This window comes from Macrotis lagotis, chromosome 1, assembly GCF_037893015.1.
Source record: "Macrotis lagotis isolate mMagLag1 chromosome 1, bilby.v1.9.chrom.fasta, whole genome shotgun sequence".
In the NCBI taxonomy this organism is placed as follows: domain Eukaryota; kingdom Metazoa; phylum Chordata; class Mammalia; order Peramelemorphia; family Peramelidae; genus Macrotis; species Macrotis lagotis.
The window spans coordinates 734,195,792-734,214,172 of NC_133658.1; the positions used below are offsets into that span (position 1 = coordinate 734,195,792).

General features: G+C 35.9%; 1 protein-coding gene across 7 annotated transcripts in view; it reads right to left on the reverse strand.

The window, feature by feature from the left end:
- The window catches only part of CDK8 (cyclin dependent kinase 8), a 124,912-nt gene that overhangs the window by 47,860 nt on the left and 58,671 nt on the right, over positions 1 to 18,381 (reverse strand). For all 7 annotated transcript variants that reach the window (XM_074216176.1, XM_074216173.1, XM_074216178.1 and 4 more), the window contains exon 2: positions 5,562 to 5,637. In XM_074216176.1, coding sequence (XP_074072277.1) covers positions 5,562 to 5,637 — 76 coding nt within the window. The remainder of the gene's footprint in view (positions 1 to 5,561; positions 5,638 to 18,381) is intronic.

Here is an 18,381-nt window from a genome sequence, read left to right on the forward strand (position 1 = left end):
GCAAAGACTATCTTTATTAGCTTTAGTCCTCTGCTTTCTATTTTAAGTGTCTAATCCACTAAATAAAACTTTAAAATATTAATTTGGGTTTCAAAATATTAAATAAGAAAAGAATAATGAAGAAATGACTAAATTTTTTACTTAAAATTTTACATGGTTTATTTTTTTATAAGATGAGCAAATACAAAATTTGTACACAGGGATGAAAACATAACATATTTTACAGTTTCACAAGTTACCTTATCTTCAGCTGTCATGTCCTTATTTTATCCCTATTTAATTTAAATCTGTTGTTTTAAAATAAATTTTATTAATTTAAGACAATGGGAGGGGGGGTTAAGAATTACTTGCCGGGGCGGCTAGGTGGTGCAGTGGATAGAGCACTGGCCTTGGAGTCAGGAGTACCCGAGTTCAAATCTGGACTCAGGCACTTAATAATTACCTAGCCCTGTGACCTTGGCCAAGCCGCTTAACCTCACTGCCTTTAAAAAAAAAAAAAAGAGCGACTTGGTTTTTGTCAATGCTTTCCCTTGGTAGTGAAATCTCTAGATCAAAGATTATGGGCATAAATGACCAAAACTGACAATATAAAATTAAAAAGTTTTTTTGTCCCATATCTAAAACCTATGCAGCTAAAATTAGAAGGGAAGCAGGAACCTGCGGGAGGGTGGGGGGGGGGGAATATCTTTGCAGCAAGTTTCTCTGATAAAGGTGTGATGGAAAGAGTATTGGTCCTGGAGTCAGAAGTACCTGAGTTTAAATCTGCCATTTCTAAAAGTTATTGTCCTATAGTTCTCAATCCTTCCTTTCACTCATACTGATTATCTCCAATTCTTTACTATTTATTCACTTTTCAAGCCCAAACTGTTTCTGACCCTCATATTACTGAAACTTCTCTCTCTAGTTTCACCATTTCTTTATTAAATTTCATATATTTTTCTTTTTCTTCATTCTCCATTCTAATCCTTCAGTTTTCATATACAAAACTGATCAATGCCAGTTTTGGACAATTGTGATTCCACATTCTAATCCATAAAAATGGAGCCCACTTTTCCTCTCTCTAACATCTCATTTAATTATCTTCCTTTACTCAAAAACTTTCCAAAACTCAATTCTTGCATAAAGTTTTCACAGCAAGGAAGGTTTATACTTTAGTATAAAAAATGAAATTATGACTTCTGTTGACCTTATCTCCTTTATTGGATATATTTGAAACAATATTTACTATCTTTCTTAAAAATATTATTTTCAATATTTGTTCAGTAAGTCCTATTCCAATATCTTATAATAGTATGACAATGGGTTTAGGTTTTGAAGATTATACAAATAGAAGACAAACTCTGGCTAGTTCTTTTAACACTCTGTGAAAAGTCTTCAAACATTATTCCAAAACAGGAAACATGGACACTGCCTCTACTGATGTAGACCAGAGGTGTCAAAGTCAAGAAACAGATCTTTGCAGTTACATATTGACTTAGAAAGCAACAAATAACCATTCTCTCTCTATGTTGTATTGTATTTTTATTTATTGTGTTAAATATTTCTAAATTATATTTTAATCTAGTTGGCAAATTTTTCTTTCCTTATCTTGACCGATTCTTGAGCTGATGTGGCCAAAAATTTTCTTTACATGACTGTCAATATTATGGTAATGAGCTTCTACTTACATCAGGATTTCTCTACCTGGGTCACAAGGATCCCCACCCTTGGACAAATTTTCAGTCCATGAACATGGATCAAAAGAAAAACTACATCTTCATTTCCATTAATTTATAACTGAAATTTAACATTTCCTTCAATTCTGAATTATTAAAAAATATTCTGAGAAGGCATCTACAAACTACAATAAAATGCCAAAGGAATCCCTCACACTCATTCCTTCTCTCTCTCTCTCTCTCTCTCTCTCTCTCTCTCTCTCACTCACATGCACGGGTGTGTGCGTGTGCACGCACACACACACACACACACACACACACAAATAGACAAACAGACAGTCTCTGACTTAAGTAGACTGATGCTCAAGCAGATAAATGAATCTTTGGGCCTTTCCACTTAAAGATCTAATTCTGATAAATACAGATTTCAGAACCCAGGAAGGCCTCCATCCCACAATAAAGCATTAAATTACAACAATTCTTAAATAATACTATTCTAAAATACTCATTTTCTTAATGTTACCAATCTAAAGTAGATTACAAATGCCTAACATTGAAATAATCACAAATTATTCATATTGTTTGAGTCCAAATAAAATTGTTTTGTATAAACTTCTCTACATGGTGAGCTAAGTTGTCGACAAACTAAATGTCTATCTAGAGATGCATCATTTGATAGAATTTTCTTCCAATCTTGAAGATTCAAATATTGCCCCTTCATACAACTTTATCTATTTGATACTGATCTGATAATTTATTATTTATATGAGGCATTGATACTAATGAAGAATGTGTCAATGTCTGATTATTTGATATCAGCATTTAATATAACTCAATAAGTTGCAATTGTTAGTCAGTCAGATATTAAGCCATTGTGCTAAGGTCTGGGAATATAAAAAGAGGCAAAAGACTGTCTCTGCCTTCAAGGAGCTTACAATCTAATGACAAAGACAATTAGCAAATAAATATATACAAACAAGTCATACTAGATAAATGGAAATAATCAACAGAAGGCAGAAGAAATGAAAGAATGGGAAAGACTTCTGTAGAAGAGAGAATTTTAATCAGCACTTTAAAAAAACTAGGAAAAATGGGAAGCACAACTGAGGAAGGAGAGTATTACAGGCAAAGGGGTTCGGTAGAGAAAATGGTAAGAGACAAAAATGGGAGTGTCTTGTTCATAGAATATGGCAAGGAGGCCACTATCACTGAACTGGAGTACATGGAAGAGAGGAGTAACAGTATCAGAAACAAGAAGGGAGTATTCAAGAGGTGTTGCCAAGGTGAAATTAGCAGACTTTGACAACAGATTGATTCAGCAAAGGAGATAGAGGAAAAGTATTCAGATAAGTAAGAAGAGAACCAGGGGAGAGAACACTGTCCCAAATATCTAAAGGGAATATCAAAGAGAAGAGGGTTATCAACAGTGTTAAAGGAAAGTCAGGATTGAGAAAAACTCATTTGGTTTGGCACACACAAAAAAATCACATTGGAAACTTTAGGGAAGAGTAGTTTAAGTGAAATGATATGGTCAGAAACTAGTCTGTAAAGGGTTAAAGAGAAAATGTAGGGGCAGCTAGGTGGCATAGTAGATAAAGCACTGGCCTTGGAGTCAGGAGTACCTGGGTTCAAATCCGGTCTCAGACACTTAATAATTACCTAGCTGTGTGGCCTTGGGCAAGCCACTTAACCCCAATTTGCCTTGCAAAAACCTAAAAGAGAGAGAGAGAGAGAGAGAGAGAGAGAGAGAGAGAGAGAGAGAGAAAATGTAGTGGAAAAGGCCATTAGATTTCCCAGTTAAAAGTCAGTGATAACTTTGGAAAGAACAGTTTTGGTTAAAAGATGAGGTTAGATTGAATGAGATAGACTGTAGAGAATACAGAAGACAACAAGAGGAAGGAAAGAAGTCCCTATTGTAGATGCTTTTATAAAATTTTTGCTTCAAAGAGCAGAAGAGATACAGGGTAATAGCCTAGCTGAAGGGTCATCTAAGTATACACCACAATGCTAAACTCAAGATGACATATGAGAAAGTTGACAATATGGTAGAGTATTTTACAAAAGATAGTATAGACAGTCTTCAGAAATTGTGAAATTGCCTATCAAACATTTTTGATTTACCATTTCTTTCAAAACTGCATCTACATGATTAAAGGGCCTCTGAATACTTAAATATTCAATCTGCAAAACATATTTAAGAAGTGAAAATGAAATTAGGAATTTATTTTCTAAGTGATCTCTGTTTAAGGAAAATTTTAAAAATTGTCCAAAAATTCCTATAACTAATACAAATTTAAAGCTGTCAACATATGAATACCAGAAGGATCTGTGAGTTCTTCAGTAAGGAATTTCTTTCCTGTTATCAATGCAACTTAGTTTATGAATGAATCGAAGTCTTCCTGATTTTTAAGGCCAACATTCTATTCCATACATACTGACTTTATAATTTAATTCTTAAAATTATGAATGTTACAAATACAATGATGACGATGTTTGTCCTTCATTGTCAAAGACCATAATATCAAGGAAGTGATGCCATGTCAAGCACTGAAGTGGATTTGAGTGAAGGGGATGCTGTGTTTCTCACTTTCTCACCTGGATCCAATGACCAGATATGGATCAGGTTGACTGGAAATGGCCGTTGATGAGAGGCAATAACAGTTAAGACTTGCCCAAGGTCACACAGCTCATAAGTACATACACAGCACACCAAGGTATATACTTGAAAAATAACAATTTCCTGGATTCTTCATATTTAATAATACATGAAAACATTTCAAACCCAAGATAATAACATCAAATGACATAATTTACTAGAGATTTTTGTGGAAAGGTTCTTTGTAAAGCAGCATGAACTAGACAGTATTTGAAGTCCTTTTCAAAACTTAGACCTTGCAAACTGAATGATATTGTTGTTTGTTACAAAGTCTGGAAAAAAGGGTAAAATTATGAAAAAAATGTGTCAATAGGTAGGGTAATTAAAATAAAAGTATAGATTCTAATTCACATCCTTGAATACTTCAAAAGCTAAATAAACAAATTTGGAAGAATATCGTTAAAATATGATCAAAGAAAATTAAAAATCTTAACTAAATGACAATAAATGGATGAATATATTTCTATATAAAGTTTTTTAATTCCAAATAAATATTCCTTAACAAAGAAAAATGATGTTCAAAACTATATGATCCAAAAATGTATACTTTGCTTTGTGCACATGACTAAAGAGTAGAAATTATAGAAACAAGATACTGAAATATTTAGATTTATGCTTATATAATTTTAATAATTCATGAACCCCATCACAATAAGGATTTTTCGATTAAACAAATTAATAAATTATTACTAATAGAAATAGTTGATAGGATGAATTTCAGGAGAGTAGGGAATGTTTTTGTCTTTTTTTGCATCTCTAGCACTTATGGTATAGTGCCTGCAAATAGTTAGGCATTGTTTACTATGCCACTTTAAGGTTTTTCAAGGCACTTTACAGTTATAACATATTTGTTGATCCTTGCAACAAGTCTTATAGGGTAAGCACTAAATATTCTTAATCCTATTTTATTTATGAGAAATACAAGGCTCAGTTAACTTGAAAACTATCTTTAACACGTAAATGGAAAAAATAGAATAACATTAAAAAAATTTTTAAGAAGAGCTATTCCTAAATAAGTGAAAAGATAAATTATTCCTGAAGTCAAAGAGCACATTTACAAAACAACTATCATATTTTATATATGGCGAGAACAAAATTTTTAGTTTTCATGATCTACTACAATATTCACTACAAAAAAATTTAGTGCCAATAAAACTGAAATGCAATAAAACTGGCATATAACAGTCACTCAATAAATGCTTAATAATAATAATAACAACAGTAACAACAATGAAAAGAGCTTTACTTACTGCTATTTCTCTGCATGCTGACATAGAAATCCCAGTTCCTTCTATTTGTTTTAAAGCATAATCTTTATCATCTTTCCTATAAAAACATAAAAAATTTTAAATAAACATTGAATCCATAATTAGATTCATTATACAGAAAATAAATTCATATGTGTATATATGTACATATGTACAAATTATACCCACATAATAAAAATTACTAAACAAATATGTCCTATTAAAAAGGAAACTAGATGGTTTGAGTAGCTACCAGATTTTTGTACATATCAGACAAAATAATTCATCTGAAAACTATACAAGATATCTACTGATCTAATATACTGAGTTCAGAAATAAAAGCAATATTGTGTATTATCTAGATTACCTTAAGCATCTCAAACTCAAGACCAAAGGAGAATTCATTATTTTTCCTCAAAAACTCATCCTTCTTCTGCACTTCCATATTATTGCCAAGGTACCATTATACTTTCCAATCACCCAAGTTCACATCTCTGGTGGTGTCTCAACTCTTCAGTCTCATTCATGCCACATATCCAATCAATTGCCAAATTTTGTTATTTCCATCTCCACAACTTCTTTGCATATTTCTTTTTCTCCTCACATACCACTGCCCTAATTAAAATCGCTTCTCTCTCACCAAACTAGTATGTTAAATTCCTTTATGTGCTCCCTGATTCAAGTTTCTCTCTACTGCAATCCATCTTTCTCATAGTTGTAAAAGTGATGTTCCTAAAGTACAGGTTTGACCAAAACATCCCTGATTCAAAAAATTCTAATAGTAGCCACCCCTCTAGGATCATATATGAACTACTCTGGGTGGCATTTAAAGATCTTTAACACCTGTCTCCTTCCAATCTTTTCAGGCTTCTTACATAGTCACTTTTTGCACTCTCCATTTCTGCTAAACTGACCCATGTGTTATTCTTACACAAGACACTTACTTGATTTCCCGCTTCCATGCCTATGCAATAATAGTATCCTCATCTCTGCCTCTTAGAATCTCTGGCTTTTTGCAAGATTCAATTCAAGTATCATCAAGACTTTATTGACACACCCTCTACCCCCCTACTCCCACCCTCAAAACTATTTTGCATACATTTTGTATGTTGTTTAAATATATACCCAATATACATACATACACACACACATTGTCTCCCCTGTTAAAATGAAATTTCTTGAGAACAAGAACCTTTTTCTCTTTTGCTTTTATATTTTCAGTGTTTAGCACAATGCACTGCCATAAAATTTGAACATCTCAAATCCATTGATATTAAAATTTTAAATAAAATCTTGACAAACTGTCAAGATGAAAGAATAAAAGGTCACAACTGTCACTCATCCCCTAAATTTATTCTATAAAACAACCATAGAAAATACCAAACTTAATGCTGAGAACAAAAGCCAGGAAACGGCATAATAAGTAATTTTTCCAGCCCAGGGCACCTTAGGAATACAGAAAGAGGTATGTATGCAAACATTGGTTTGAAGACTGGTTGAGAGAGTAGTATCACTTACCATTACACTATGCAGCAGCAGAGGAAACTAATGCCTAGGGCTGGTAAGGGGAATGTACATCTGGTTAGAAAGAGATCCCAGAGAACCCTTGTACTAGCATTGGGAGCAGGTTCAAGTGCCCTATGGTGGCTCTGTTGCCCATTATTCAGTTCTGAGCTTTAGTTCCAGGGCAGGGAAGAGAAGTCATGGTTAAGGTACTCTCTACTTGGGTAAGGACCACAGTACAGACTAAGAGTTCAATGACCAAACCTTTCCATAAATCACATCGTATTGAAAACACCAAAAACTTATAGAATTCCAAACCAAATTAGGAAAGCAACAGGACATAAAAGTCTGAAGTTCAAGTCAGTCTTCCTCTCCATAGATAAAAAGAATCAACTCTAACAAAGTCCAAAATGAAGAAATAGACTAGAAAAAATGAGCAAACAACAACAAAAAAGAAAAAAAACCTGTTGAGAGAAAACCTCAAGCCACAAACTCAGAAGAAGACAATGACATAAAAATGTCTTCAAGTAAAGCCTCCAGGGAAAAAAAAATACAAATTTTTTGCCCAATAAAGAATTCTTAGAAAAGCTAAGGAAAGTTTTTTTAAGGGCAAAAAAGTTGGATTAAATAAGAGCAATAGAGGAAAAAATCAGGAAAATATATGAGAATACTGCAAGAAAATTATGAAAAGAAAATTGACAACTTTACAAAAGAGGCATAAAACATACTAAGGAAAATAGCTCCTTAAAAATTGGAATTCGACAAAAGAAAATTAATGACTCCATGCGACATTAAGAAACAATTAAAAAAGAGGCAGAGGCAAGATGGCAGAGTAAAGGCAAACACTCATTAGAGCTATCCCCTAAACCTCTCCAAATAACTTTAAATATGACTAAACAAATTCTAGAGTGATAGAATCTACAAAAAGATGAGTGAAATAATTTTCCAATCCAAGATACTTGGAAGGTCAGCAAGAAGATTTGTTGCACCAGAGGAGCACAGGTGAGCACAGGCCAGGTGAGAGAAACCCCCACATCAGCAAGAGGTCTAAAGAGCCACTAAAGCATTTTCAGTAGCTGCTGCTGCTTTCATCGTTCTCACCCTATAGATGGTTAAGAGGGTCAAACAATGGGTCAGAAGGAGACTTCGGGGGTCTCTACTAAAAGGATTCTGTTGCTTTGACCATTCTTAGATCTAGTCACAGTCCCAGGACAAAGAAGAATACTAGCACACCAAAGCATGCAAAATAAAAAGGAAAAGAATCCATAATGTACAAAAATATTTCTAGCAATTCTTTTTTTTTTAATGTCAAAGAACTGGAAACTAAGGGGGTGTCCATCAATTGGGAATGCCTGCACAACTTTTGGTGCATGACTGTGATGGAATACTATTATGCTACAAGAAATGTTGAAGAGAATGGTTTCAGAAAAGCTGGGAAGATTTAAATGAACTGATGCAAAGTGAAGTGAGCAGAATTAGGAGAACAATGTACACAGAAATAGCAATATTATGAAGATAATCAATTGTGAAAGACAGCAACTCTGATCACTCCAAGGATCCATAGTAATTCTAGAGGACTCAAGATGAAAAATGCTATCTAGCTCTGGATGAGAACAGAAGGACCTAAAGTGCAGATTGAAATTTTTCTTTTTTCTATTCTTGCTTCCTTCTTGCCTCCAAGCCAACATATAGTTAATGTGGAAATATAATTTGTATGATTTCATTTATATAATGGGTATTTCATTTCTCACCTTCCCTACTGAATGGGGGAGGAAGTAATAGGAGAGAAAATTTAGAAATGAAATTTTTTTCAGAGAAAAAATAATTTTGAGAATTATATGCAAAAAAAAAATAAAGATACAAAGGAGAAAAAACAGCAAAAAAATAACAATATAGCTAGAAATTATGACCAAAATGAAATAACCTTCTTATCAATCTCTCTCAAATGTTCAAACTTTAAAATTCTTTCTAGCCCAGGTCCCTTCCTACCTACCCATCAAATCTTTTCTTATACTTCAAATCCCCTTGATATACTCTTTTTGTCACAACAATTCATTTCCCATCTCTATGCCTTTGTATTGGCTGTTTCTTGTGCCAAAAAATAATCTGTCCTCTTGTTTCTGCTCTTAGTTTTCTTCAAAGTTCAGTTCTAAATCCAATTTGTGTAGGAAGCTTCCCCTTTCAAATGGTTTTTCATATGCTTTATATATAGCTTACATTTATCTCCCCAATTCAAATATGTTTGAGTGCAGACACTCTTCCATGCCCCCAATTACTTTCTCATTCCAATGACATTAACACATTTTAAGTGCTTTAAAAGTTCTTATTGATTGTTGACTAACTCATTGGTCTGGGAAATAGAGAGGTAGAGAGACTAGAGGTCAAAGTGAGGATAGCAATTAGTTAAGAAGGAATGAGATTTAAGTATAAGAAAGGCCTAGTATGGGAAAGGAGCACATTCAGAAAATGAGGTACATTATTGGAGATATGAGAGTTAGGCAGAAGCAAACAAGCAGGCCTTACCAAAGAGAATTCTATAACAAACTATATATATTTTTTTGTTTTTGCAGGGCAATGGGGTTAACTGACTTATCCAAGGTCACAAAGCTAAGTAAGTATTAAGTGTCTGAGACCAGATTTGAACTCAGGTCCTCCTAACTCCAGGGTCAGTGCTCTAACCACTGAATTTCCTAGCTGCCCCCAAACTATATCTTTATAGCCACATAAGTGACTAAAAATTATAGAACAAAAGATACTACTGCAAGATCTGTGAGAAATTTTTAGTTTTTGTAGTTTTATCACTAGCACAGAATCTTGTATATGATACATGCTTGACATTCACTGATCTAAGCTGCTTATCATTTGTTGACAATAAAAAAACAATTCATTCAATATAACAAAATTCAAAAAGGCTTTCCTCAAAGAAGCTATCTCTCATGCATGATAAAGTCATATAAAAGGATATACCATGGGGCAGCTAGGTGGAGTAGTGGATAAAGCACTGACCCTGGAGTTAGGAGGACCTGGGTTCAAATCTGGTCCTAGATACTTAATAATTACCTAGCTGTGTGGCCTTGGGCAAGCCACTTAACCCCATTTGCCTTGCAAAAACCTTAAAAAAAAAAAGGATATACCATGAGAGATACAACAAAATTAACTATGGTTGGTGAATGAAGTATTTATTAAGTGTTTACTATTTGCAAAGCAAATAATTAGTTGTGCTAAGTATTAGAGAGACAAAAAGAAAAGTCAGACAGCCCCTGTTCTCCACATTCCAATGGGAGATAAAAGCAGATATAAAACTGCAAATTAAACAGAAAGGTCCCATGATCCTTAGGGTGTTGCAGATGTAATTCCTCTTTTTTAATGTCTTTTCCATTGACAAAAATCATATCAGATATTGGTGTTGAGTCATCTGACAGTTCCAAAGATTTTCATGACAAAAGAACTTTCTTTTCTTCAGTAGTTGTGTAGAAATCATTACCAGGTTGTATCTGCAGAAGTTGCTTCTCAGGATGATGACTATAGGTACTAGGTTTAAATATTTTTATTACTAAGTTATATTCTGGTTTCTGTAGTCTCCTCAGGGTCTGAGGGAAGATGGTAGCCAAAGGATGCTGATAGTTTGATTTGCCTGGCACATGGTGCTTCTCACTTCTTCAGCATGTCTTACTACTTCAGCTAGGTTGGCTTGCCTGTCCTATCTGTAAGCAGTTGATTTTCAGATGGTGGAGATGACTGGTCCTTATCCGGAGAAGCTGCTTCCCTGAAGGATAGTGCCTAAGGCTTTACTGGAAACAGGATTAGTAGTGAATTTGACTTGTCTGGCAAATTAAAAGGTATTTCTGTCTCTCCCTCTGGATGCTTTGCTATCATGACCCAATGATGATTAATACCAAAGAGAAAAATAGTTACTAAATGTATCTGTGACAAAGAGGCATTATGTTGCAGTGAAAAGAGCATAGGATTTCCTGGCTCTGCTATTTACTATCTATGAAACCTTGAACAAGCCCCTTAACTTCTCTTTGTCTTAGTTTCCTTATCAGTAAAGCAAGGAAGTTGAACTTAAAGCTTTCCTAGGTCTCTTTCAGTTCTGCAGCAATCATTCTATAATTTTATTAACTATATCTACTATCCTCTACACTGGAGTATGTTTAGAATAGAAGCCAAATAAAAGTTTAGATACTGTGACATTTCTTTTTGCAGATGACACAGTGCTGATTTCAGTCAGTCAATAACCATTTATTAAGTACCTTCTAAGTATGCAGAATTCCTTTAGGGGTACAATTCCTAGGGGTACAAAATAAGACAAACACAAAACAAATCAAAATAAACCCCTACTTTTAAAGGGCTCACAGTCAAATAGAGAAGACAATAAACAAACAGCTATGTACATAAAAGATATAAAGAGGATAATTACAGATGATCTCACAGTGAAAGCACTAAGATTAAGGAGGACTGGGAAAATATTCTTGCAGAAGGTAGAACTTTAGCTGAGATCTGAAGAAAGACAGAGAAGTCAGGACAGTGACATGAAAGCAATTCCAGGCATGGGAGACAGTTAGTAAAAATGCACAGTTGGGACATAAGAGAGGCTTGTACTAGAAACTGCAAAAGACCATTGTCCCTGGATTACAAAGCTCATGGAGGAGAATAAAATGTGCTACTGAAAAGGAAGGAGAAAGTGGCTAAGTTATGAAAGCCTTAATAGTTAAAATGATCCTAGAATTACCAATATGGAGGCAGTGGAGTTTAAAGAAGGAGGCTGAGGGTACTGACATGACACATGCTTTAAAAAGATTCCTTTGACACATGGAGGATAAACTGGACTTGAGTCAAAAGGACTAAATAACAAGCTAATACAATAATCCAGGCAGAGGATGATGATGACCTACAACAGAGTTGTGGTGGGGAAAAAAAACAGAGAAAAGCAGGGGGAGAGACATGAGAGAAAGCTACTGAAGGGTAGAAACAAACAGTTTAACAACTGATTCAATATGGCAGTTGGCAAGGCTACGAGAGTGAGAAGTAAAGAAAACCCCTAAATTGTACAGCTGGAAATAGTACCCACTTTAATGAGAACAGAGATCTAGTTAAGTATTAGAATAAAACCTGAAGAATTCTGTCATTATTAGTTTATACTGTACTTTTTCTTAAAATTTAACATGTCACTGGCCACTGTAACAACTATAGCAATGGAAAATTTCAGAAAATGACATTGCTGCTCATAATAGGTGACACAGAGCTCTTTAAATTTTGCAAAGACCCTAAAGGACATTATCTCATTTGAGTTTATCAATGAAAGAAGATACAAGTTAATTCTTTTTGCAAGCATCTTTCTATGCAAGTTTTCTTAGAAAAATAAAAAAAAGTTTGTGATTCTAGTTTTTGAGGGATTTCTTTTTCTAACTATCAAGTAAATTATAAATTCTAAAATCATATGTATATAGTAATTCCCTTTAAAAAACGAGGCTATTATTAACATTTTTCTTTCTAGCAGTAAAAATAGTAAACCAAGGCATGCCGTCAGATTCCCATTATTCTTAACACTCAGCATAGGTATGCAAAAAATTTTATAATAGAGTTTTAGGTCAAATCTGATCACCTTTGACAGTAAGAGTAGAATGATCAGTAGCATTTCCTCTCCTTACTTCTTGAAATGTATGAAAGATATAAAGCCACAAGCAATTTCAAAAAATATTCTAAAGGAATTTATGTGATAGAATAGAGAAAGTCTGCTGTGAATTGTCTAAGTATAATAAATCTTGGGAGGTTCTTTCTAACTAAAATTTTCCAATGCAATACAATCCTAGAAATGAAGGCCTCATCAAAATTCTCAGTTGGAATTCAAACCTGATTCATGAATAGTTTTGCCAGATGGACAGTTTTATGGTTGAGCCTGTTAGCTTTTGTATTTCTGATACATTTTTACCTTGCTAGAGGGACAGCTGCAAGGCTGAAAAGACTGTCAGGCTTGGAGGCCAAAAAATAGCTCTTGTTCTTTTCCTTTTTTGGCAGGGTTGCTAAAAGGGCAGATCTGGGGAATGCCTGGATTCTAGCAAAGCACTTGACACAGTCTCTTAAGACTTGTGGAAAAGATAGAGATGTGGGTAGTGCAATTAAGTAGATTCAAAACTAATGGAATGAACAAAGCCAGATTGATGATAAATGAATAAAGATCTTCTAGGGGAGTTTCCAGAGGCCTTTGCTTATTGTGGTTATAATTATTTATTATCAATGATTTTGATGAAACAGTTGACAATACTATTTATACAGTACTTTAAGATTTGCAAAGCAGATATGGCATTGTTTTCTTATCAAATTTGCAGAATACAAAAGTTACCTAGAAAAACTACCTGATTTTCAAAGGAGGATAAAAAACAGAATCTTACAATAAGAATTTTATTAAGGATTAATGTAAAATCTTATACTTTTGCTAAAAATAAGGTAGCAGAATGGGGGAGAAATGACTAGAAAATAATTTACGTGATAAAGAGCTAGAGATTTAAATGCAATAATGTTGGCAAAAGAGCCCATGTCATCTCAGGATGCATTAATAGTGGTGTAATACTCAAAACAAGAAAACTTTAGAAATGATCTGCCCTAGTCAGAAAATAGCTAGAATATAATAATCAGTTTGGGACATGACATATTACATAGTAAACACAGAAAATGGAATCTGGAAAACCTAAGATTCAAATTCTACAACAGATACTTAGCTCTGTGACCTTGGACAAGTCATTTAATTCCTGGATGCCTCAGTTTCTTCACTTCTAAAATAAGGGAGTTGAATTCAATGGTTTTTAAGATTCTAGCTCTCAAGTCTCTGAATTTATGATTCTATGTCCAGAGGACAAATCAGATTTAAGAGAACCTGAAACTATAAGTAGTTGTTGACAGAATTGGGAGTGTTTAGGGGGAAAAAAAGAATTAAGGATGATCTGATAGTTTTCTTCAAGAAGTATTTCTTCAGGAACTGAAAAACTGTAGAGAAGAGGAATAAAACTTGTTTTGTTTGGTCTAGCAATCTGAAAACTTTCTCCCAATTAAACTTTTAAAAGACTTCTGGAGGGTGGAGCCAAGATGGCAACAAGAAAGGATCCAGCCTTAAGCGCTCTCTGATAAAACTTCTAAACTAAGGTCTCTAAACTTTTGAGAGACAGAACCCACAAAGGGACCCAGAGAGGCAGTTCTCCTACTTAAGGTAACCTGGAAAAGAGTGGAAAGGCTCTGCTCCCCAGGGTCAGAGGGGCAGCCTGCCCCAGCCCACCAGAGTGAAGGGAGCCCTGGCTCACAGCAGTGGGGGAGTCTCCTGAGCTACACCCCAGGGAGCACCGGGCACAAAGTGGGGGAATAGCGGGGGATCTCTGCCAGAGCGAGCACGTGGAGCCCAGCCCTCAGGGCACACAGCCAGCAACATGGTCTTTCCACTGACCAGACCCAGGAACAGAAGCAGGGAGAGCAGGAGCCTCCAGGGCATGAGCCCATTGAGCTGAGGGAGGGAAGAGAGACTGCAGAGCTCTGTCTTCTGCCCCTGGAACAGGACTCTGGGGCTCTGACCACATTCAGATCCTGATCACAGTCTAGGCCCCCCCATAGAACAGCAGGGGCCCACCCCCACCCCAGCCCCGTGGCAGATGGGAACGCATATGGTCATTCACAGACCAGGAGGGAGGACAGGGCCTTACACTCTGAGACCCTTGTGGGAGTGTCCCAAAAGCTCAGGAAGCACCCCAAAAACATGCTTAGGCTAGGAAAATGAGCCAGCTGAGAAAAAAGAGGAACACCATTGAGAAATATATTATTTATGATCTCAAGAAGGATCAATATACTCAGTCTGAAGATGAGGAAGCCAAGCTCCTGCATCTAAAGACTCCAAGAAAAACAGAAATTGGGCTCAGGCTATGACAGAGCTCAAAAAAGACTTTGAAAATCAAATGAGAGAGTTAGAAGAAAAACTGGGAAAAGAAATGAGATGCAGGAAAAACATGAAATGAAGTCAGCAGCTTAGTCAAGGAAATCCAAAAATCTGCTGAAGAAAATAGCATGCTAAAAACCAGCTTAGGTCAAATGGATAAAACAGTTCAAAGAGTTAAGGAGAAGAATGCTTTAAAAAGCAAAATTGGCCAGATGGAAAAAGAGATAAGAAAACTCTCTGAGGAGAACAAATCCTTCAGACAAAGAATAGAATTCAGGGAGATTGATGAATTTACCAGAAATCGGGAATCAATACTTCAAAAACAAAAAAATGAAAAATTATTAGAAAATGTGAAATATCTCATTGAAAAAAACAACTGATATGGAAAACAGACTTAGGAAAGATAATTTAAAAATTATTGGAATACCTGAAAGTCATGATCAGGAAAAGAGCCTTGACATCATTTTCAAAGAATTACTACAGGAAAATTGCCCTGATATTCTAGAAACAGAGGGCAAAATAGAAATGGAGAGAACCCACCGATCCCCCCGAGAAAGAGATCCCAAAAAACCAACCCCTAGGAATATTATAGCCAAGTTCCAGAACTCCCAAGTCAAAGAGAAAATATTACAAGCAGCCAGAAGGATACAGTTCAAATATAATGGAGCTGCAGTCAGGATTACACAGGACTTAGCAGCAGCTACATTGGAAGCTCGTAGGGCTTGGAATATAATATATCGGAAGGCAAAAGAGCTTAGAATGCAGGCAAGAATGAACTACCAGTAAGGCTGAATGTCCTCTTCCAGGGAAAAAGATGGACTTTCAATGAACCAGGGGAATTTCAAATGCTCCTGTTGGAATGGCCAGAGCTGAACAGAAGGTTTGATCTTCAGATACAGGACTCAAGTGAAGCAAGGAGATTGGAGGAGAGGGGGGAAATATGAGGGACTTAATGATGATGAACTGCATGTATTCCTGCATAGAAAAATGACACTGATAATACTCATATGAACCTTCTCAGCTAATAGAGCAGGTAGAGGGAGCTTTTATAATTGAAGCACGGGAGAAAGCTGAATTCGAAGATAAAATATGGTGTAAAAATGGAGTCAATAGAAAAAAAGAGAAATGGAATGGGAGAAAGAAAAAGGAGAGGGGGAATAGGCCAAGATATTTCATATAATAAGATTTTTCTTTATTACAATGAGCTATTGCAATGATATGAAAGGGGAGAGGCAAGGAGGAATGAGGGAACCTTTGCTCTCATCAGAGGTGGCTAGGAGAGGAAACAGCATTTATACTCAATGGGGTATAGACATCTGGAGTAAGAAGGAGGGGGTGAGCAGGGGGAAGGGGTGGGGATGTGAATAAAGGAGGAGAGGATGGACCATGGGGGGAGAATGGTCAGATATAACACATTTTCTTTTTTACTTCTTGCAAGGGGCTGGGATTGGAAGGCCTGCCCAGGACCATAGAGCCAGGTGGATTCTGGGCCTAAGGGGTGGTATGGGGGCTCAGGGCCTCTTGGCCCCCAGGACCAGGGATCTGTCTGCTGTGCCACTCAGCGACCCTACAGCAGAGTCAGAGTGAAAGGAGAGAGAAAAATATAGTACATGGTAGTGGAGACATAAGAAAGGAGGGAGTTGTGATCAGCAATGGCAATGGTGGAAAAATATGGAAGCAACCTTTGCAATGGACTTACCATAAAGAATATGATCCACCCATGACAGAGGTATTGGTGTTGGAACAAAGACTGAAGCACATTTTTTATTATTATTATTTGGGGGAGGGTGCAGGGCAAGTGGGCCTAGGTGGCCTGCCTGGGCCACATAGCAGGGTGATCTTTGGGTGTCTGAGGCCGGATTTGGCCCCGGGTGCTCCTGGCTCAAGGGCCAATGATCTGTCTGCCACCCAGCCACCCCTACTATTATTACTATTTTATTTCATTTTGGGTCTTTTTTTTCCTTCTTTTTTGGTTTTTGCAGGGCAGTGGGCATCAGGTGGCTTGCATGTCACACAGCTGGGTGATTGTTGGGCCTATGGGGCTGGATGTGGGCTCGGGTGCTCGTGGCTCCAGGGCTGGTGCTTTGTCCATTGCGCCACCTGGCCATATCTACAATTATTACTATTTTTTAAATTTTTTTTTCTCCCCTTTATCACTCAAGCAAGTCTATATTCATGGGAGGGAGGGGGTATTTCGTTTCCTCTTAAACAAGAATATTTTATTAATGTAAAAAAAACATTTGTACAAAATGAGAATAAAAAATAAACATTAAAAAATAAATAAAGACTTCTAAAATTTCCTAAATGGATTTCCTCCAACTCCAATTATTTATCCAAAGTACCCTTCTGATCATACCACTCCCCTTCTAAAAATCCTAAAATAACCCCAGCTGTTAATTGATTCAACATATTGTTTTTGACAACTAGTCCTCAACTTACTTCAATTCATCACCCACTTTTGGCGTCCACCTGTCCCTCCACCTGTGGCTCCAAGAAGCTGTAAAATGGACAGTGAGTGGACACACTGCAGTAAAACTGACTTGGCAGAAGGGCTAACTCAGATTAAGAATAACATATAGGCCTCAAACCTGACGATGAATTTCTATCCCAAACATGTGAAGACATCCTCAGCAGAAGGGGCAGATGAGAACAATTTGTTCCAACAGCCATGAAGGCAGTTAAAGAAGATGCTTTGTAGTACCTAGAACTTGGTCAAACATTGAAGATGTCAAGTCAAGATTTTCCCCTACATACCAGGTATACTGCCAGTCAGCTTGACTTTTGACCTACCATTGGACTTGAAGAAGAAGAAGAAGAGAAAGTGAGGCTGATGCCTTTCAAAAATTTGCTTTACTTACATCAAAAAAATTTTTTTCCAACAGCCTTCATGTCACTATCACTGATCGATACTCCTTCTAAAACTTTATGAAGTGATTTTAACAATTCGCTAAGGTCAAACAAATTTATTATCTAGTGACCAACCTTTTGGTGGAGAGCTTACGTTAAGACTGCTGATCCACCTCTTGGGGTATTATTGACACTATATTCAAAGCCTTTTCAGCTTGGAAAAACCTGCCATTTGATTGCACTGACATAGACTTTAACCCTAGGTATAAAAAAAGTAGGACTTAAGAAAGTTACCTAAAGGTGGGGGAGGGTGGCACTTTAAATAAAAATTAATATGCATTAATAATTTCATCAGAATAAGTCTTTTATCCTAGAATGAAATAAAAGTCAAACTATTTTCAAATATAATTTATATTTTAAAATATAAACTAATTCTTTATAAATGAATTCTTCAATTGCAGACATTTTCCTAAACTTTACATACTCAATAAGTAATCACAGCTTATTAAATAAGCACATACTTTGCAAAAGTCATGGTTTTTTCTCATTATTCCA